General features: G+C 38.2%; 1 protein-coding gene across 1 annotated transcript; it reads left to right on the top strand.

Annotated features, from left to right (window-relative positions):
- The first annotated feature begins 19,438 nt into the window (after nt 1–19,438).
- Nucleotides 19,439–22,612, top strand: LOC128224786 (uncharacterized). Its single transcript, XM_052934837.1, has 6 exons — nt 19,439–20,053; nt 20,434–20,519; nt 20,767–20,833; nt 21,189–21,383; nt 21,605–21,723; nt 22,195–22,612. Exons 1-6 carry the CDS (start codon nt 19,936–19,938, stop codon nt 22,573–22,575), a joined length of 966 nt encoding a protein of 321 aa, XP_052790797.1. The 5' UTR covers nt 19,439–19,935; the 3' UTR covers nt 22,576–22,612.
- Nucleotides 22,613–22,943: the final 331 nt, after the last annotated feature.

Raw genomic sequence — 22,943 nt, 5'->3', positions numbered from 1 at the left:
TCATTTAAAAATAGTCTGACTGGTTTTACTTAAAGTGCAGTGAGGCAAAAACCTTGTATAAAAATGTTTTGAATGTACTAAACTGTAACAAAAAATGATGATAACAGGCTTTTTATGTTAGACTACAGACTATCCTACTAGCGTTTGGTTAAGCGAAAACGTAGACAATATGAAAATAAAAATTAAGAAATAAAAAGGCTAAGATATTCTAAGCCTCGTGCTTGGATATAAATAACAAATGTTTGTATGGGAGATTTTGACAATTATTTTTCATCATTGCAAAATGATAAACCTTCTGCTGAAAACTATGAAGCAGGCGATTTTACAATCATGATTTTGAAAACTTAAATCGCAGGTTTGAGGAACTGGATAATTTTGGGCAGAAAATCATGACGTACTGAGCGATTCTCAATTTGGATTTCGCAAGGGTCGGTCTACATCAGATGCAGTTTTTGTTTTCAATGCAATTGTGCAAAATATGTTAATTGATAAACAAAGATTGGATTTTTCCTTCATTGATATGAAACGCGCATTGATAGTGCTAGCTTAAATAGCTTCTGGTTAAAGTTATATACATGTAGATCAGGAGTTGATGGAAAAATGCTCGGAATTGATAAGAATATGTATGCAATTGTCAATTCATGTGTAAAAAATGAAGCTGTCCGAATATTTTGATTGTGCCGTCGGCCTTAAGCAATGGGAGCTAATGTCCCAAATACTATTGGCCCTTTTCATTGATAACTTTACGTTACATGAATATTGTGTTAAATGGGGCCTAGAAGTTATTTAAGATAAAACAAAGGTCTTGGCTTTTCGTATTAAGGAAACTACGTAACAATAAAAAATGGTTATACGACAATAAATACCTTTAAACGGTTGATATTTTTTATTACCTTGGTCAAATTGTTTGACGCTTTGTAAGTATCACCTTGAATTATGGATGTGCAGTGTGGGGTTTTTCCATATCAAAAGAAGCGTATTCACTTAATATTTGGCAAACATACAAGGGGTTAAAATGAGCTCATGCAATATGGCCGTTTCTGGTGAATTAGGTAGATATCCATTATATGTACATAGATATGCTAGAATAATAAACTTTTGGTGAAAGACTATTTCAGATAGCATTATTATAAATAAGCTATACAATGATATGTTAGGCAGTCTTGCTAATCGTAATAATTGGTTTAATGATGTAAAGACTTTGTCAAATGTTGTTTTTTCGTATGAGTGGATAAACCAAAACTATGTTAATTTGACAAGTTTCATATTGTGTTTAAGAATAGAGTGCTCGATGAATTTAAACAGTTATGGTCTGAAAATGTTCACAACAGTAATACCCTATATATATATATATATATATATATATATATATATATATATATATATATATATATATATATATATATATATATATATATATAAATACGAATTATATCTAGATGTTTTACACACAAAAATAAGAATGGCTTTGTCTAAGCTAAGATTGTCGTCAAATATACTACATATTGAAATAGGCCGATATAGCCGTAATATAATTGATTTGTCCTTATAGTTATTTGCCATGTTTCACTGTTGCCATATTTAGTATTTGGCATGTCATGTTTTGTCAAGAGACTGTTATGTGTACAACAATAAACAAACTCTGTCTGACTGCCTCTCCAATTTTAAGAAAGTGGTTCTCAAATTTCATAAAATAACACAACTATAGAGGTGATTGGTATTTGTATTTCACAATAGTGCATACAATTAAAAATACAAGAATGTACTTAACTATGACGGAAACTTAAGAATAACAAAAAAATACATAAATGGGTTAAATTTTAAATAAGAACACAAAATACGAAAAAATGATACTAAATTATGAATACATAAATACATAGCACAATGTAGATATAACTATATCAATATAAACATTTTGGCCATAATAAATATAATTACTTTTTAATGACACATTTTAAAGGTATTTAAAATGAATAGCGCATAATATTTACAATAAATGTATTTACTGATATAAAAATAAAACATTTATAACTCATAACACAACGTACACTTTAATGTAACCCATTCATTTATATTATCTTTAGTTTTACTAAATGGGAAGCAATATCAACATTATGGCATTCTGTCTATTTCGCCAGTTTGCAGCTATTAATGATCCTTTACTCACGGTAAACCATTGGACGTGCTAGTGTTGACTTTCGCATCGGATATTTTGTTTTAACAGTTGCAGTAGTGTCTCTCCTGTTTTCTGGTTTTCAGGCTGTACATGTAGCCATTGACAACTAGAGTTTTTCTGCTATTCTTTATGAACCGTATATTTACTAGCGATTGCCATTTTAGGTGGGTTACGGATGCTGAGGAGACTGACCATCTTTATATACTATGTGTAATTATGACTTACAGTTAGTGACCCTTTCTTGGTGTCCAGCTGTTAATTATCGGAAATGTTAACTTAATTGGGACTCATCATAATTGTTTTTAGACTTTTGTATGTTTAGATATGCATTGAAAACATGTGACAAACATATAGTTATATTATACAATCAGTATTTTTAAACAGGATGAAACAAGATACTAGTAGCTGAAAAAAATAAAGTGAGAAAAAGAAACGGTTTGGAAAGTGGGAACAAACCGATTTTATTTATTGAGGGAAGCTACATGAAGTTTAAATGTTTTGTTATGTTTTATACTAATTTCTGGCGTTTATTGGTATTTTGAATTATTTTCGTATAACCCCTTTTTGAAAAGATTGTTTGTTACGCCGCTACCCGTGGGACTGGGGCAGAGTATGTAATTTCATTTTTCGGTTTGTTGAGAAATACTTCTCAGAGTTTATCTTATTGATATCATTTAGTCGTGTTTTAGTGCAAACATTTTAATAAGTGAACAAATAAAAGATATTCCCAAAGCAATAAATCGTCAACCTCTCGTTTACCTATTGCCTATCCCAGTGATGTTAAAGAATTCAATCGCATATTAAAATGGTTTAAAGAGAATGAAAAATAAAAAGAATATATTGACATGAACCAAAATAAACAAAATGAAGAAACATAAGACAAATGAGAATCTTAACAAATATCAGATGAGTATGAAGGACAAAAAGAAGAAGAAATTGGAGTAGTAACAGAAGAAGAAACTGATTGAAAAAAAATATTGAAGAAGAATTGATAGCAGTACTAGGTGACAACGATGGTATTGACAAAGATGTGATTGAACATTATAAATTACCCTTCTTATCTACACTATTGTCCAAATACGATAAAGAATAATGGAGAGAAAAACAAAACAAAACAAAACGTTAAAAACATGTTGGTAATGATTTAAAAAGTTTATCTCAGGATATTGCTTGGTATAGAAACAAATGCAGCAGAAACTACTACATTTGCAAATTTTAAACCACTAAAAGTAGGTGATAATTTAAAAAATGAAATAATTAAAAGAAATGATTAATCTTCACCATAGCTTTTAACAGCATGAAAATAAAAAAATAGCAAAGGCCTCACAAAAACTACAAATGGTGAACAATATCTCGGTTTATCAATTACATTTCTAAACAAGTTAACAATAATGAATTAATTGCTAAAACAGCGACAATGTTGTATAAAATGTAAAAGTTTATTCTGATTTGATTGATCTATTAACAAACAAATTTATTCCAAACAATGATTATTCGAAATAAGCCTAACATATGTTTAAAAGATTAAACACACTCTTTGGAATGTAACCACTAAAAGTAAGTAAAACTTAATCTAATTTGCAAATATGACATTATTTTTCTTTTTGAACCTTGGGGAAATAAAATTCTAATTTTGAATTAAGTGGCTTTAAATGTTTCAATTTATTTAGAATATTTCAAAATCGTCAGCGAAGAGAAATAGTGGGCGGGGTTGTAGTTTATATCCGCAATAATATTTCAAAAGGTGTAAATATTGTCAAAAAAAACATTTTGATACCATTGTTTGGTTAAAATTGGGACAAAACGTATTTTAAACTTGCTGATTATATCTTGCGGTGTGTATATTTGGGTCGAGAGTTTCCCTGCATATAATTTATTAATAAAGATTATTTGATATTGTTCAAAATGATATTAGTATTATCAAATGCTTGGTAAAACTATGTTAATAGGTGATTGGAATGCGAGGGTCGGAAACGGGGACAAAAGGGATTGCATTGATTGTGATCGTTTGTGCACAGTATTGATGATGACGAGTATTGTCCGGATTGGCCCATGTTCGCCGTTTCACAAGACCAAATTTGTAACGGTCATGGTATTAAATTATTAAACTTATGTAAATCATGTTCAATTCGCATTGCTAATGGTAGATTAAGTAATGATTTTCATAATGGGGATTTCACATACGTATGTTCAACAGGTGTTATCGACTATTTACTGTTAAGTGACCATGATTTTAATTTGGCACATAATTTTACCATTGGTGTATTTAACGAGTGGTCAGATCATGCCCCGATTTATTTTAGCATGTATACCTATTGGTCAATATATAATTCTCACGAATATGTCAAATCTAGTATTCGATGGAATGATGCACTTTGTGACTTTTTTCGATGCAATAGTATTGCAAAATTGCCCGTTTTCAACTCTATTGTAAATGATGTTACATTTGATAGTCGTATTGCAGTTAATGATTGTATAAAAACATTTACACATGTCATTATTCTGTAGCAGAGCCATTGTATCCGATAAGCCTATTGTTGATCAAGGCGTATGTAAAAAGGCTGACTGGTTTGATGAAGAATGATTTAATGCTTAACGTCTGTATATCAATGCACTGAATAAATATAATAGTTGTAAAAATGAAATAAATAGGCAATCATTTTGTGAAAATGAAAAGCTTTATAAATGCCTTGTTAAAAAGAAGAAAAGACGTTGAAAAATTAATAAGATAAAGGCAATTGAAAAGCTAAGGCACTGTTAACCAAAATATTTTTTAGGCATTTCAGTAAAATGAAATCTAATAATGATTACAGCACTGATGAATTCTTTTGCTTCTTTTCAACTTTGAACGATGATATGCCAACTTGCATCAAATGTAAATGCAGAGAAGTTCTGTAATAATCATGATTTTGATAATAATGATTGTATTTTTGAAGAGCTTGATACTCCAACCACTGTGCAGGAAATTGAAAATATGACAAAAGTATGAAAGAAAAATAAAGCTTTCGCCGGTGACAAATTGTTTAATGAATACTTCGTTGCAACTATTGACGTTTTATCGTCTTATTTGGTAGACATTTTTAACGGTATTCTTCATACCGGGGGTTTTCCCGACCAATGCACGGAAGGTTTTATAGTTCCTTTGTTTAAGAAAAATGATCCCCTTGATGTAAATAATTATAGAGGTATTATGCTTGTCAGTTGTTTCTCTAAAAACAAATCAGGAATACTTAATAAACGTATTACAGATTGGGCTAAAAATAATAATATTATAAGTGATGCCCAATTCGGTTTTAGAAAAGGTCGCCCAACAGTTGATGCATTTTTGTGCTGAATGCTGCTATAAGTAAATGTTTGAATGAAAATAAACGCTTAGCCTGTGAATTTATAGAGTTTACGAAAGCCTTTGATAGTATTTATAGAAATGGTCTTTGGGTTAAGTTATATAATGTAGGTGTTCGTGGAAAAACGTTGAAAAATATGCGCGATATGTACTCCAAGGTAAGAGCACGTGTTACTAAGTGTAGCTCATTTTCTGATTTCTTTAAATGTTCTGTAGGCTTAAAGCAAGGTGAAGTCATGTCTCCGATATTGTTTTCTTTTTTTAGAAGATCTAGAGTTGTATTCATTTGATAGTATTGATTCAGGTATTACTTTAGAAGAAATATCTTTCATATTATGTTATTTGCAGATGATATGGTTATAATGGGACAATCTCCAGAAGATTTGCAAAAAAAGCTTAAATTTGTTGAATTCATATTGTAAATGTTGGGGATTAGAAGTAAATCCAGATAAAAGTAAAATAGTTGTGTTTAGAAAACGAGGTCCTATTAAAATTATTGAAAAATGGACTTACAATGACTGTAACTTGGAAGTTGTTGATGATTTCAAATTATTTGGAACGGTATTTAGTTATACTGGAAGTTTTATATTGAATCAATCGACACTTGCTGGTTAAGGTTTAAAGGCTCTTAATGTCCTTCTTTCAAATGTTAAAAATAACCTTTAAAACCAAGTACAGTATGTCAACTGTATGATGCATTTGTCTCATCAGTTCTTAATTACGTTTGCGAAATTTGGGGATTTGGAAAAAAATAAGGAAATCGAAAGGGTTCATCTGTAGTTTTGTAAATTATTGTTATTATTAACATGTTAAACAGTCCACATCGACAGTGTCAATTTATGGTGAACTAGGAGGATATCCATTGTATAACAAGACATACACGAATTATAAAATTTTGGTGTAAAACACTAAATAGCGATAATATTATCGTAAGTACATTGTATAATAATCTTTTATCAGATTGTGCGAAAGGGAAAACTAATTGGGCTAGTAATTTAAAACTGTTGCTTAACACAACTGGTTTTTCAAATGTGTGGATAAACCCTAGCTGTGTCGATGTGAACAGGTTCTATTTAGTTTTAAAAGAACGCCTTATTGATCAATTTAAACAATCTTGGTATAATTATATACATAACAGCCCAGTCTTGTGTACTTACAAACATTTTAAAACTTCTTTCGAACGCTTGTATCTGGATACATTTTCTTCAAAGTATCGAATTCCTCTTACTAAACTGAGACCCTCGTCTCACCAGTTACGTATTGAAACTGGGCGTAATGGAAATAACATTGATCATCATGAACGTTATTGCACCATATGTAATAATGGTGACATTGAAGATGAGTTTCATTTTGTTTGTGTGTGTGATGTATATGATAATTTATATAGAATGTATTTGAGAAGAAAATATATCGTTAGGCCTAGCATGATCAAATTTATTGATCTTATGCAAGGTACGAATTATTCCGAACAGCTTAATTTGTGCAAATTTATTTCTAAAGCATTTGAACATCGTCATAACATTGTAAATATTGTTTGTTGATCTTTATTGAAGGTTTACATTTTGGCTTTTTTGCATACCATAATATACCTTTAAAAATCTAGCTTTCATCATGAAAATTATTATATAAATATTTACTAATTAGTTGTTAGGCCATCCTCACTGTGTAAGTGAAATGTTAGTGAAATGTAAAAGTATCTAATGTTAAAGTTTCATGTTAAAAGATTGATTATAAGTTCTTTTCTCATGTCTGAGATTTCAAACCAATCATGTTATCGTTTTATATATGTTTAATTGAATGTATTATATTTATCATGTATTGAGGAGCATTTGTGTTCAAGTTACTTAATAAATAAGTTGAATCTTCAATCTTGAATCTAATATTCTAAAGGTGGATGCAGAAAGAATTTGTACAATAATCGGGATAAATTATTTGACTTTATAGAATTAACCATAGATTTGAATGCTGCAGGAAATAATAGTTTGCATGTGATTATTGCAATTATTGACGAATTATTAAAGTTGGTGGCAATCACGGCGGATAAACATCAAGACGTTTATAAAAAAAGAATGTATAATGGCATCATATTGCATAAAAGAGAAACAAAAGCTTACACAATTATTAAATCCTTAGTATGTCTTTTCTAAAAATAATCCGTTGCCGTTTTTTAATGAAAAAAGGTAGAGAAAAGACATCCATAAAGCGATTTTTTCATTGCTTTCTTAAAAATTAAACTTACCGTGAAATAAGAACTGTGGGCCAATTTTGAGGGAAATAAAATAAGCAAAGATTGCATATAATTGAATTGTCACACCAGTTATTAATGCAAAGTATAATGTAGGTCTGTGACAAAACGGTAACACCCCCCCCCCCCCCGGAAAAATGACTATAACAAGGTAGATTTGTTAGAGTCCAAGTAAGCTGATACCTTAGCAAATGATTTACACAAACGAATTAAATGAACATTTCGAATCAGACGAGTTATTTTTATTGATGAAATATGGTCAGGAGGTTTGGTTGACATGCAAGGCTTTTCTGCATTTAAACAAAATAACAAATGTTTATTAATAATCATTGGCAAAGTTAATATGCGTGGATAATACCATCAAAATATAAAACAGGTATATCTATTTTACTTTATTAAAGTGTCTTTAAAAATAGCTTTCCAAAAGTTATATTGATATATGCCGGTTCCCAGTCTTAGTGCGTCCCATAAATACCTTCTAATTGTAACAGCCATTAAAAGTAAGTCAATGTGCTTGGTTTACCCAAATAGTGGGTCCCCAGACGTTGAGGGTCAAAATCAAGCTGACCATAAGTTGGAAGTTATTCGGCGGTACCGAGTGATATCCCTGAATGCCCCCTACATGCCAATACCCGGTCTTGGGGGGAGGGGGGTCACATCGCCTCCTTCTGGTCGTAACAGTTACCCAAAGTAGTTAAATGTGGTTGTTTACCCAAAAGCGGATCCCCAAACGTTTATGGTCGATTTTGGTCAAGCTGACCCCAGAATGGAAGTTATTTGGGTGTAAGGTGATAGCTATAGATATCCTCTACAAACCTTTTCCCGGTTTTAGGGCGTCACATCGCCTCCTACTAGTCGTACATGAAACCGATAGTAAGTCAATATGCATGTATTACCCAAATAACGGGCCCCTGACGTTTTGGATCAATTTTGGTCAAGCTGATCAAAGATTTAAGTTATTGGGCATTGCTAGGTGATAATCCTGGATGTCCCCCTACATTCAAGCACCTTGTCTTAGAGCGTCACCTGCGTCATTCTGGTCGTAACAGCAATCTGAAGTGCTTGCTTAACTCAAATAAGGGTTCGTAAGACGTTGGAGTTAATTTTTGTGAAGCTGATCCCAGGATGGAAGTTATTTGGCGGTGTAAGCGATAGCCATAGATGTCCTCTGTATGCCAGTACTGGATCTAAGGGCGTCATGTCGCCTCCTTCTGGTCGTACCAGAAGCCAAACGTATGTCAATGTACATGTTTTATCCAAATAATCGGCCCCAGACGTTTTTGGTGGAGTTTTGCAAACCTGACCCAAGATTAAAGTTAATGGGCGGTGCTAAATACTGTCGTCCCCTACATGTCAGTACCTGTTCTAAAGGCGTCACATCACCTCATTCTGGTCATACTGCTAACCCAAAGTAGTCCAATGAGCTTGTGTTACCCAATTACGGGATCCAACGCCGTTTTTGATCAATTTTGGTCAAGCTGACCTGAATATGGATGTTATTATGCGTTTTTAGGTGAAAACCCTGGGTGTCCCTTCCATGTCAGTACCCGGTATTTGGGCATCACATTGCCTCCTTTTAGCCGTAACATACAACCAAAGTAAGTTGATTTGCTTTTTATACGTAAATAGAGGTTGCCAAGACGTTGAGGTCAATTTGGTCAAGCTCACCACAAGATGTAAGTTATTGAGCGGTGCTAGGTGATAGCCCTGGATGTCCCCTTCATCTCAGTACCCGGTCTTGGGGCATCACATCGTCTCCTTCTGGTCGTTCCAGCAACCTACAGTAGTTCAGTGTGCTTGTTTTACCCAAATAGGGGATCCTGGACGTTGGGGGGTCGATTTTGGTCAAACTCACCCCAAGATGGAAGTTATTGAGCGGTGCTAGGTGATAGTCCTGGATGTTCTCTTCATGTCAGTACCCGGTCTTAGGGCGTCACATCGCCTCCTTCTGGTCGTTCCAGCAACCCAAAGTAGGTCAGTGTGCTTGATTTACCCAAATAGGGGGTCCTGGACGTTGGGGGTCGATTTTGGTCAAGCTCACCCCAAGATGGAAGTTATTGAGCGGTGCTAGGTGATAGCCCTAGATGTCCCCTTCATGTCAGTACCCGGTCTGGGGGCGTCACATCGCCTCCTTCTGGTCGTTCCAGCAACCCAAAGTAGTTCAGTGTACTTGTTTTACCCAAATAGGGGGTCCTGGACGTTGTGGGTCGATTTGGTCAAACTCACCCCAAGATGGAAGTTATTGAGCGGTGCTAGGTGATAGTCCTGGATGTTCTCTTCATGTCAGTACCCGATCTTGGGGCGCCACATCGCCTCCTTCTGGTCGTTTCAGCAACCCAAAGTAGGTCAGTGTGCTTGTTTTACCCAAATAGGGGGTCCTGGACGTTGGGGGTCGATTTTGGTCAAGCTCACCCCAAGATGGAAGTTATTGGGCGGTGCTAGGTGATAGCCCTGGATATCCCCTTCATGTCAATACCCGGTCTTGGGGCATCACATCGTCTCCTTCTGGTCGTTCCAGCAACCTACAGTAGTTCAGTGTGCTTGTTTTACCCAAATAGGGGTCCTGGACGTTGGGGGTCGATTTTGGTCAAACTCACCCCAAGATGGAAGTTATTGAGCGGTGCTAGGTGATAGCCCTGGATGTCCCCTACATGCCAGTACCCGGTCTTGGGGCATCATATCGCCTCCTTCTGGTCGTTCCAGCAACCCAAAGTAGGTCAGTATGCTTGATTGACCCAAATAGGGGGTCCTGGACGTTGGGGTCGATTTTTGTCAAGCTCACACCAAGATGGAAGTTATTGAGCGGTGCTAGGTGATAGTCCTGGATGTTCCCTTCATGTCAGTACACGGTCTTGGGGCGTCACATCGCCTCCTTCTGGTCGTTCCAGCAACCCAAAGTAGGTCAGTGTGCTTGTTTTACCCAAATAGGGGGTCCTGGACGTTGGGGGTCGATTTTGGTCAAACTCACCCCAAGATGGAAGTTATTGAGCGGTGCTAGGTGATAGCCCTGGATGTCCCCTACATGCCAGTACCCGGTCTTGGGGCGTCACATCGCCTCCTTCTGGTCGTTCCAGCAACCCAAAGTAGGTCAGTGTGCTTGATTTACCCAAATAGGGGGTCCTGTACGTTGGGGATCGATTTTGGTCAAGCTCACCCCAAGAAGGAAGTTATTGAGCGGTGCTAGGTAATAGCCCTGGATGTCCCCTTCATGTCAGTACCCGATCTTGGGGCATCACATCGTCTCCTTCTGGTCGTTCCAGCAACCTACAGTAGTTCAGTGTGCTTTTTTTACCCAAATAGGGGATCCTGGACGTTGGGGGGTCGATTTTGGTCAAACTCACCCCAAGATGGAAGTTATTGAGCGGTGCTTGGTGATAGTCCTGGATGTTCTCTTCATGTCAGTACCCGGTCTTAGGGCGTCTCATCGCCTCCTTCTGGTCGTTCCAGCAACCAAAAGTAGGTCAGTGTGCTTGTTTTACCCAAATAGAGGGTCCTGGACGTTTGGGGTCGATTTTGGTCAAGCTCACCCCAAGATGGAAGTTATTGAGCGGTGCAAGGTGATAGCCCTAGATGTCCCCTTCATGTCAGTACCCGGTCTGGGGGCGTCACATCGCCTCCTTCTGGTCGTTCCAGCAACCCAAAGTAGTTATGTGTGCTTGTTTTACCCAAATAGGGGGTCCTGGACGTTGTGGGTCGATTTTGGTCAAACTCACCCCAAGATGGAAGTTATTGAGCGGTGCTAGGTGATAGTCCTGGATGTCCCCTACATGCCAGTACCCGGTCTTAGGGCGTCACATCGCCTCCTTCTGGTCGTTTCAGCAACCCAAAGTAGGTCAGTGTGCTTGTTTTACCCAAATAGGGGGGTCCTGGACGTTGGGGGTCGATTTTGGTCAAGCTCACCCCAAGATGGAAGTTATTGGGCGGTGCTAGGTGATAGCCCTGGATGTCCCCTTCATGTCAATACCCGGTCTTGGGGCGTCTCATCGCCTCCTTCTGGTCGTTCCAGCAACCTACAGTAGTTCAGTGTGCTTGTTTTACCCAAATAGGTGGTCCTGGACGTTGGGGGTCGATTTTGGTCAAACTCACCCCAAGATGGAAGTTATTGAGCGGTGCTAGGTGATAGCCTTGGATGTCTCCTACATGCCAGTACCCGGTCTTGGGGCATCATATCGCCTCCTTCTGGTCGTTCCAGCAACCCAAAGTAGGTCAGTATGCTTGATTTACCCAAAATAGGGGGTCCTGGACGTTGGGGTCGATTTTTGCCAAACTCACCCCAAGATGGAAGTTATTGGGTGGTGCTAGGTGATAGTCCTGGATGTCCCCTACATGCTAGTACCCGGTCTTAGGGCGTCACATCGCCTCCTTCTGGTCGTTCTAGCAACCCAAAGTAGGTCAGTGTGCTTGTTTTACCTAATTAGGGGGTCCTGGACGTTGGGGGCGATTTTGGTCAAGCTCACACCAAGATGGAAGTTATTGAGCGGTGCTAGATGATAGTTTTGGATGTTCCCTTCATGTCAGTACACGGTCTTGGGGCGTCACATCGCCTCCTTCTGGTCGTTCCAGCAACCCAAAGTAGGTCAGTGTGCTTGTTTTACCCAAATAGAGGGTCCTGGACGTTGGGGGTCGATTTTGGTCAAACTCACCCCAAGATGGAAGTTATTGAGCGGTGCTAGGTGATAGCCCTGGATGTCCCCTACATGCCAGTGCCCGGTCTTGGGGCATCACATCGCCTCCTTCTGGTCGTTCCAGCAACCCAAAGTAGGTCAATGTGCTTGTTTTACCAAAATAGGGGGCCCTGGACGTTGGGGTCGATTTTTGCCAAGCTCACCCCAAGATGGAAGTTATTGGGCGGTGCTAGGTGATAGTCCTGGATGTCCCCTACATGCCAGTACCCGGTCTTGGGGCATCACATCGTCTCCTTCTGGTCGTTCCAGCAACCTACAGTAGTTCAGTGTGCTTGTTTTACCCAAATAGGGGATCCTGGACGTTGGGGGGTCGATTTTGGTCAAACTTACCCCAAGATGGAAGTTATTGAGCGGTGCTAGGTGATAGTTCTGGATTTTCTCTTCATGTCAGTACCCGGTCTTAGGGCGTCTCATCGCCTCCTTCTGGTCGTTCCAGCAACCCAAAGTAGGTCAGTGTGCTTGTTTTACCCAAATAGGGGGTCCTGGACGTTGGGGGTCGATTTTGGTCAAGCTCACCCCAAGATGAAAGTTATTGAGCGGTGCTAGGTGATAGCCCTAGATGTCCCCTTCATGTCAGTACCCGGTCTGGGGGCGTCACATCGCCTCCTTCTGATCGTTCCAGCAACCCAAAGTAGTTATGTGTGCTTGTTTTACCCAAATAGGGGGTCCTGGACGTTGTGGGTCGATTTTGGTCAAACTCACCCCAAGATGGAAGTTATTGAGCGGTGCTAGGTGATAGTCCTGGATGTCCCCTACATGCCAGTACCCGGTCTTAGGACGTCACATCGCCTCCTTCTGGTCGTTTCAGCAACCCAAAGTAGGTCAGTGTGCTTGTTTTACCCAAATAGGTGGTCCTGGACGTTGGGGGTCGATTTTGGTCAAGCTCACCCCAAGATGGAAGTTATTGGGCGGTGCTAGGTGATAGCCCTGGATGTCCCCTTCATGTCAATACCCGGTCTTGGGGCGTCACATCGTCTCCTTCTGGTCGTTCCAGCAACCTACAGTAGTTCAGTGTGCTTGTTTTACCCAAATAGGTGGTCCTGGACGTTGGGGGTCGATTTTGGTCAAACTCACCCCAAGATGGAAGTTATTGAGCGGTGCTAGGTGATAGCCTTGGATGTCTCCTACATGCCAGTACCCTGTCTTGGGGCATCATATCGTCTCCTTCTGGTCGTTCCAGCAACCTACAGTAGTTCAGTGTGCTTGTTTTACCCAAATAGGTGGTCCTGGACGTTTGGGTCGATTTTGGTCAAACTCACCCCAAGATGGAAGTTATTGAGCGGTGCTAGGTGATAGCCTTGGATGTCTCCTATATGCCAGTACCCGGTCTTAGGGCGTCACATCGCCTCCTTCTGGTCGTTCTAGCAACCCAAAGTAGGTCAGTGTGCTTGTTTTACCCCATTAGGGGGTCCTGGACGTTGGGGGCGATTTTGGTCAAGCTCACGCCAAGATGGAAGTTATTGAGCGGTGCTAGGTGATAGTCCTGGATGTTCCCTTCATGTCAGTACACGGTCTTGGGGCGTCACATCGCCTCCTTCTGGTCGTTCCAGCAACCCAAAGTAGGTCAGTGTGCTTGTTTTACCCAAATAGGGGGTCCTGGACGTTGGAGGTCGATTTTGGTCAAACTCACCCCAAGATGGAAGTTATTGAGCGATGCTAGGTGATAGCCCTGGATGTCCCCTACATGCCAGTGCCCGGTCTTGGGGCATCACATCGCCTCCTTCTGGTCGTTCCAGCAACCCAAAGTAGGTCAGTGTGCTTGTTTTACCAAAATAGGGGGCCCTGGACGTTGGGGTCGATTTTTGCCAAGCTCACCCCAAGATGGAAGTTATTGGGCGGTGCTAGGTGATAGTCCTGGATGTCCCCTACATGCCAGTACCCGGTCTTAGGGCGTCACATCGCCTCCTTCTGGTCGTTCCAGCAACCCAAAGTAGTTCAGTGTGTTTGTTTTACCCAAATAGGGGGTCCTGGACGTTGGGGGTCGATTTTGGTCAAGCTCACCCCAAGATGGAAGTTATTGAGCGTTGCTAGGTGATAGTCCTGGATGTTCCCTTCATGTCAGTAACCGGTCTTGGGGCGTCACATCGCCTCCTTCTGGTCGTTCCAGCAACCCAAAGTAGGTCAGTGTGCTTGTTTTACCCAAATAGGGGGTCCTGGACGTTGGGGGTCGATTTTGGTCAAGCTCACCCCAAGATGGAAGTTATTGAGCGATGCTAGGTGATAGACCTAGATGTCCCCTTCATGTCAGTACCCGGTCTTAAGGCGTCACATCGCCTCCTTCTGTTCGTTCCAGCAACCCAAAGTAGGTCAGTGTGCTTGTTTTACCCAAATAGGGGGTCCTGGACGTTGGGGATCGATTTTGGTCAAGCTCACCCCAAGATGGAAGTTATTGAGCGTTTCTAGGTGATAGTCCTGAATGTCCCCTACATGCCAGTACCCGGTCTTAGGACGTCACATCGCCTCCTTCTGGTCGTTTCAGCAACCCAAAGTAGGTCAGTGTGTTTGTTTTACCCAAATAGGGGGTCCTGGACGTTGGGGGTCGATTTTGGTCAAGCTGACCCCAAGATGGAAGTTATTGAGCGGTGCTTGGTGATAGCCCTAGATGTCCCCTTTATGTCAGTACCCGGTCTTAGGGCGTCACATCGCCTCCTTCTGGTCGTTCCAGCAACCCAAAGTAGTTCAGTGTGCTTGTTTTACACAAATAGGGGGTCCTGGACGTTGGGGGTCGATTTTGGTCAAACTCACCCCAAGATGGAAGTTATTGAGCGGTGCTAGGTGATAATCCTCGATGTTCTCTTCATGTTAGTACCCGGTCTTGGGGCGTCACATCGCCTCCTTCTGTTCGTTCCAGCAACCCAAAGTAGGTCAGTGTGCTTGTTTTACCCAAATAGGAGGCCCTGGACGTTTGGGTCGATTTTGGTCAAACTCACCCCAAGATGGAAGTTATTGAGCGGTGCTAGATGATAGTTCTGGATGTCTCCTACATGCCAGTACCCGGTCTTAGGGCGTCACATCGCCTCCTTCTGGTCGTTCCAGCAACCCAAAGTAGATCAGTGTGCTTGTTTTACCCAAATAGGGGGCCCTGGACGTTGGGGGTCGATTTTGGTCAAGCTCACCCCAAGATGGAAGTTATTGGGCGGTGCTAGGTGATAGCCCTCTATGTCCCCTTCATGTCTGTACCCAGTCTTGGGGAGTCACATCGCCTCCTTCTGGTCGTATTAGCAACCCAAAGTAGGTCAATGTGCTTGTTTTAACCAAATATGAGTTTCCCTTACGTTTAAGTTAATTGTGTTTAGGCTGAATCTATGATGGAAGTCATGCGGCACTGCTAGGTGATAGCCCAGATGTCCATTTTATGCCAGTTACCTGTCTTATGGCGTCACATCGCCTCCTTTTGGTCGTATTAGCAACCCAAAGTAGTTTAATGTGTTTGCTTAACTCAATCAAAAGGGCCCAAGAGGTTGGGGTCAATTTATTCAAGCTGACCCTAAGATGGAAGTCATTTGTAGGTGCCAGTTCATAGCCATTGCCAGTACCCTGTCTTAGAGCGTCAAATTGCCTCCTTCTGGTCGTAACAAGGGGTCCCAAGGATTTAGGTGCGGCATCTTGCTGTCGTACTAACAACACAATTTCCTTAATTTCTTTGCCATGCACTGACCCCGTCTTGGAGGATACATATGGTCTTCCTAACCCCAGTACTACGCTTATTAAATGATTACAGGGAATAGTCTTTTTAAAGGGTCTGCGTCGTATGCTTACCCTGTCTTCTGGAGTCTTTATATGGTCAGCATGAATCTTAGATAATTACACTATCAACAAAGCGGGATTTTTTCTTTCAAAAAAAGCGTTGCCACCGCGGGAGAGAATGCGTCATCGCGAAATATCGCAACGATATATTCCACCGCAGCCAACGCGGTGGTGCGCGTCGTCACCGCAATCATCTGCTGTTACTGCTGTTTCTGCGTACGACTTAATTCCGTATAAATGCACGCGGCAAATCGCTGTAATTCGGCAAAACCGAGATGTTTAGGTATTTGTGGTACAAATAGAATAGAAGAAGTAGATTAAACCGTGCTCGCGGACAGGATTTTACTTGATTGCGAGGGTAAACAATCGCATTGCTCTTATAAATACTGACTAAACAACCAGAATGCAACTCATAGTAAAACGATTGAAGAATGTTAGTTAAATAATTTGATACCAAATTTTACGAGAACGCTATTCATAGTATACATATTTTTACTTAATATAGCGGGTGTTTCGGATTAAAAACCAAATACCAAATATTATAAAGTACAGTATTTATTGGGGGAATGGGGGTAAACTGTGCCAGTAATAATATTTTAAAAAGCTGATGTAATATTTTAAATGTTTATGTTATCTGGGGCCAAAAATAAATCCAATTTAAATTATTCCCCCATGTGTTATCAACATATTAGCTGGTTATCCCGGATACTATTTAGCCGCGGGTAGCCTCTACTGAGTACTGTAGTACATATTAATTTTATGGTTTACTTTTGTTCGTACTGGTTCTTTTTGATTATGTTTCATCGTGTTTTATTTATATAAACCATTTGCGTTAATGATATTTTCTTTGAAACATTGTTGTTGTGTGGCAGGTGTTCTTATTGGCTGCTGGAAAATAGTAGATTCCTTTCACATTTCGTGTTTCGTGGTAAAAGTACTTATTGGCTGCTAAGTCCCTTATTGGCTGCTGTACTTATTGGCTGCTGTTATTGGCTGCTAGCTTGCTGTCAGTGGCATTAGCATGTTTTTCGGATTAATTGCACGGAAAAGATTATTTGGAAGGTAATGTATGCAATTATCAATGTTGTCATCCTTTATTTAAAATGGCATTTGATGTTTATTTTAAATAACCTTTTGACAGTTTGACCCGGAAGTTTTTTTTTTTGTAACAACAGACAGTTTACAGATATTATGGCGGAAAATTTGAAAAATACTTGAAACTTTTATGAAAATGTCCCAGTTTAGTCAAGCAAGTACATGTACCATCCCCTATGAATTAAGCCAAGACCATTTATTTCGCGAAGAGTTATTAGAAGTTGATAGACTTTATTTTCATGAAGTTTTGTGTCCAGAGGGTGGTGCAAGTGAGATAGAATTTAGTCAGTCTGATTCAGAAAATGATTCTAGCCATGAAAGTAATTCTGTAAATGATGAATCAGATGATGATGAATGTAATACAGAGACTGTTCATTGTGAAATATTTGACCATGATTTAGAACCCACTGAAGAGGATTTAAGACAGAGAAAGAAAACAGATGATTTCTTTACTCAGGCCAAAAAAAAAAAATAGGTCTGTTTCCGGTCGCCCGACCGACCCTCTTATTTCCGCGCCGACCCTATACTTTTTATTGGTGTAAAAGTTAACTGCGCGCATATTTAGTACTTTTCGGTACTTTCTTTCCGTTAATTTTCTTATCTTTGGTCTCATTTCGAATTCGGTAATTTGATAAGCAGTCTATTAAAATGGCGGCACCCATGTCGAGTTCGTCAGTGTTGGGACTGAAATTGAAACGTTGCTCCCACAATAAAACCGATAAAAATATTTTAGTAAGCCTGCCAAACAATAAAAATATTGAAGATGTTTGGCATATCTACCATGATACGAACGTTGGTAAATCGAGCGTGACGATAAAATGCTCTACGGAAATGTCTGGTGCAACAAACTTTGATGTTGAAGGTATAGTGTTTGTATTTTGGCAAACCATATATTTTTCGTTCAAATTTCAACATAATGGCCATGTTTTTAAGATATCACATGCAATGAATTACTGTGTCTTATCAACTAAACTTGTATTTGTCTTTTTGTCACTGTCATATTCTGCTATTAATGTTAATTCTGCAAAGCTTGTGAAAATAAGTTTGTTCTGGTACTTCGTTGGAATGAGCTTCGGTAGGAAATTATTCGGCCTGAAAACACTTGTAGAAGGACTTTTATTTAATATAAAATTTAAAATAATTCCCAAATTGTATTAAATTTCCTTGGTACAATTGTTGATTTTTCTCAGCATAAAGTGAAGTAGCCAGCTTGTGGATGTGTAATTAGAACTGGCATGTGTTCACAAAACATTTATGGATCTCAATTGAGTTTGAGTATGAAATTTTGATATCAGTGTTACCAAACCTCAGGTTTAAACTCCAAATAAGTCAGATAACCAGTACCTAATTATCACTTTCAAATAGTTAGTGTCTTAAATTTAGTACTAAACATATTTTTGAGATTTAAATAAGAAATTAAGTTTCATACTCTTAATTCAGTTGAGAATGGAAACGCTTTGTGAACACGGGTCAGGTGTACTTCGGAGATCATTGAAGTGACAAAAACAGCTTCTGACAATGTTTGGAATTTTAATATTCTATCAAATATAAGAATAGCATTATAGCACAAATGTGAAATTGGTAAATATGAAAAATTGACAAATCTGAGGCACTCTTTTTCGACATCTGTCATACAGACAAACATGTTCAACAATACATGCATTTATATTCTAGAAAATGTATATCTATACATTATAATTAATACACATTATACAGTTCTTAATAAATGAATGGACTTGTATTTACATTTTATGCTTTAGTACCTTTTAAAATTGTCTCATACGCAGTTAATATGGTTGTTTTTGAATAAAAGTCAGCCGCCTTCTATTCTAGATCACTTCCCCCCCCCCCCCCCCCCCCCCCCAAAAAAAAAAAAAAAAATGCCTACCTACCTACCCTCTTTTTTTTGGGAAGGAGACCGGAAACGAACCTTTTTTTTTTTTTTTGGCCTCAGACCTGCAAGTGTAAAAAACTCTATGGCAAACCATGCAGTCAAGTTGTAGATGGTAATGATATTTCTGACTTACGTATGTATTCAGCTGGTTTGCAAACAGATGAACTTGATCTTGTTATTAAATCAGCCATGTTGTGCCACAGAAAAAATGGCCAACAAACTGACAGTAGTAAACATAAACGGCAGGCGAGAGTTAGGCCCAGTCAGAAGTTTTATGTAAAGGGAGTTGAAGTTTGCCGTGAAGTATTCTGTTTTGCATACAACATCGGAAAGGAGAAACTAAAACGAATTGGTCGGTCTCTTGACAGTGATGGATTGATTGCTAGGACTCATGGTAATACCAAAAGACTACCTCATAATGCTATATCACATTTGAGGAGAGAGAAAATATAAGAAAGTTCCTCATCTGCTATGCATCTGACAATGCAATGCCCCTTCCCGGAAGACTTCCAAACCACCGCAATAGTAAAGTGATGTTGTTGCCATCTGATAAGTCACAAGCAGACATTCATGTGGAATATGAAAAAATAGACGGTGCAAGAAGTATTAGTCTTAGTACTTTTACCAGAGTATGGCGGGAGTTGTGCCCACATATTGTCTTAGCGAAACCAAAAACAGACTTGTGTTTTAGATGCCAAACATTTTCTTGTAAAATTTCACAAAGTGGTGCCCCTTTCTGAAGATGATAAAATGACACTTCTTGATGAATATGAAAGTCATGTTGAAAGTGCTAGACATCAGAGGGAGCAATATAGAATGCAGTGTGATGACTCTAAAGTTACATGTAGTGAAAACATTACAGTTGAAGGTGTGCTTTGGTTAATAAATTTCTATGCGCTATAGTATTAGCTGTCTAATGGCATGCCTCAAGATTTTCTAGTCTTAAAATTAAAAAAGAATATGTTAAATTCTTTATTTTATTTTAATTGACATGCTGGCCATTGAGTTATCATTTTTTAAAATGTCCATCTGCATCAATAATAGTGACTTTTACATTTTACCGAAGTTTTTTTTATGCCTGTTATGCTTGTATATATATACTGGACATGTAAACTTTGAGCGTATAAATATTTAAAACATGGATAAAATTTTGAAACAGAATGAAAAGATACCCATCAGATCATTTTATATTACTTATATATTTCCTTCTAGGCCATCAATATAAATTGTGAAAAATATATATTTTAGGTGCAGTATCATGTTCCTTAGATGCAACTGTCCACTACAGCAGGGACTTTGCACAGCAGGTTCATATTCCACACCATAGCCAACAGGTTAGTTTTTTTTTCTATCAAGTACTGTACAAGGAATTTTTTTTTTCACTGAACTTACCAATTTATTGCAAGAGATAATCTTTTTTATTGGATTTATTGTGCAGTAATTTGCATGATGTATCATACTTTTGAGTGCCTTAGGTTTACTGCAGTAAATGTATGTTTCAACTGAAATGGTTTCATATTGTATTTATTGAATGTAAATACTGTTGTCAAATTTATGTTGTCAAGCTTTTATCTATTACAGGTTAGACCCCTGTATTTCAAAACTGCCAGGAGATGTGAGGTATTTGGAGTTTGCTGTGAAGGATCTGGTAATTCCCTTTTTTACAGTTTAAAATTGCAAAATGTTCTCTGTCATTATAAGATGTCCTGATGTCAAATGTTAATAATTGAGAATTGAAGGAGCACTTCTTAGCAATAAATGTTTTACTTCATTCAAACAAACTGATTAAGAATGTAACATTTCCATTGGTCAAAAGCCATCATGTACATATCAAGATCTGGAATTGGATGTGTTTATGAACATTTATTTGGTATATATATATATGTTAGTTATGAGAAATGTTTTTTGTATTAATGTTGAATGCTGGTGCTGTTAAATTTTGCTTCTGTTGCTGATGGTGGTGATGATTAAGAACAGTGATAAGACGGATAAATATTTTTCAGAGAAACAGGTGTTTTACCTTGGTGATGAGGGTGTTGCCCCAGGCAAAGGAGCAAACACAGTTGTCAGCTACCTCCACCATTACCTTGAAAACTACGGCCTGGGTGAGGAACATGCCCAGTTCCATTTTGACAATTGCCAAGGACAGAACAAAAATAATGCAGTTCTTGGTTATGCTGTGTGGAGAACATTGACGGGTGAGAGTTGTTGTGTTTCAGTGGAAAAAATAAAATATGTTTCATGATGTAAACTAAATTATGTTATTGCTTTTTAACTATCTCAAAAGGTTTCCAGTAACACTATAGATGAGTGAAACAGATGTATAGCTTTAGAAGCTTTCAATTTGTTGTACTTAAAAAATAAACAGTGTTTAATTTGAAATAAAGAGACCTTATAACAATTAACACTTCTATTACAGGAGGGCATAAGACAATCCAATATTCATTGATGCTAGCCGGCCACACCAAATTCTCATGTGATTGGCATTTTGGAGTGTGGAAAAACAGATGGAGACACATGGATGCAGAGACAGTTGAGGTATTCAGGGAGTTAGATGTTTACCACACCAATATTTTAAAATAATAATAGACATAAATTACAATTTACACATGATTCAAGATTTATTGATTTCCTTCTTTTTAATACAGTTATAAACTAATAAGAAGTGGCATGAAAAAAATGGGATTTTTTATAGGTAAGATTGAAAATAATAATATATGACTTGTGTTATATTAAATTGATAATTATATGAAATAAGTTCATGTATTAACATGTATATTTAGATATAATAGGTAATTGATAAATTCACTGATGCTATATACTTCATGTAGGCATTTCATTGTGCAAGAGTACTGCTCAGTATGATCACCATAGAGCAATAACACAATAACTGCATATAGAAATAGTAGCAGATATTGAGTTCTTGCACTAAGGTGACACTATAATATGTCATATTGGATCAATTATGCCTGATATTCATTCATCGTGTAATGCTTTTCTTCAAAACAGGAGGTGGCTTCCACAGTAGCAATGTCATCCCGTAATGGCCACAACATCCCCCATATTGTTGATGGCAACAGCAAACCAGTGTTGTTCTATGACTGGAGCACCTTCTTCAAAGGCATGTTCAAACCATTGAAGAACATTTCGAAATACCATTCATTTGAGGTGTCTTCTAACGAGCCTGGGGTTGTAAGAGTAAGGAAGTTTGTTGATGCCCCTGAGGAGAAAATTAACATACTGAAAACCTGCCAAGTGGATATTTGTGTTATGCCAGAGCAGATCTTTGGTGAGGGAATAAATGCTGAAAGGCAATGGTACATGCATGATGTAATAAGAGACTTTTGCAGATCGGATCATGCTAAAACACAACATGCCCTTTGCCATTAGTTGCAAAAGAAGGCTATTCAAAGGCCAAAAAACAAAAGTTAAAATAGGTAACTTTATTGAGAACACTTTCTGTGTGTGTTTCAGCAAAAGGTATAGTTTGTGTCTTGCTATTAACAGATTGGCATGTATAAGTTGAAGTTTTATGTTTTCATTTTCATTCAAAGAATATATTTCTTTGTGTAACATTGATAAAATATTTATAATTTTAGATAAAATATTTATGATTTTAGGAATGTATGGTTTCCATGGCAACCAAAAGTAACAAACTTGATTGATCATTGAATACCTATGCATAAACGTGTATTTCATTTATGGGAATATCATTGAACAGTTGGCCATCTATAAGTAAAGTATGATGGCACTCATAT

This window comes from Mya arenaria, chromosome 17, assembly GCF_026914265.1.
Source record: "Mya arenaria isolate MELC-2E11 chromosome 17, ASM2691426v1".
In the NCBI taxonomy this organism is placed as follows: Eukaryota; Metazoa; Mollusca; class Bivalvia; order Myida; family Myidae; genus Mya; species Mya arenaria.
The sequence above is the reverse complement of the archived record's forward strand: the minus strand, read 5'-3'. Positions and strand labels throughout refer to the sequence as shown.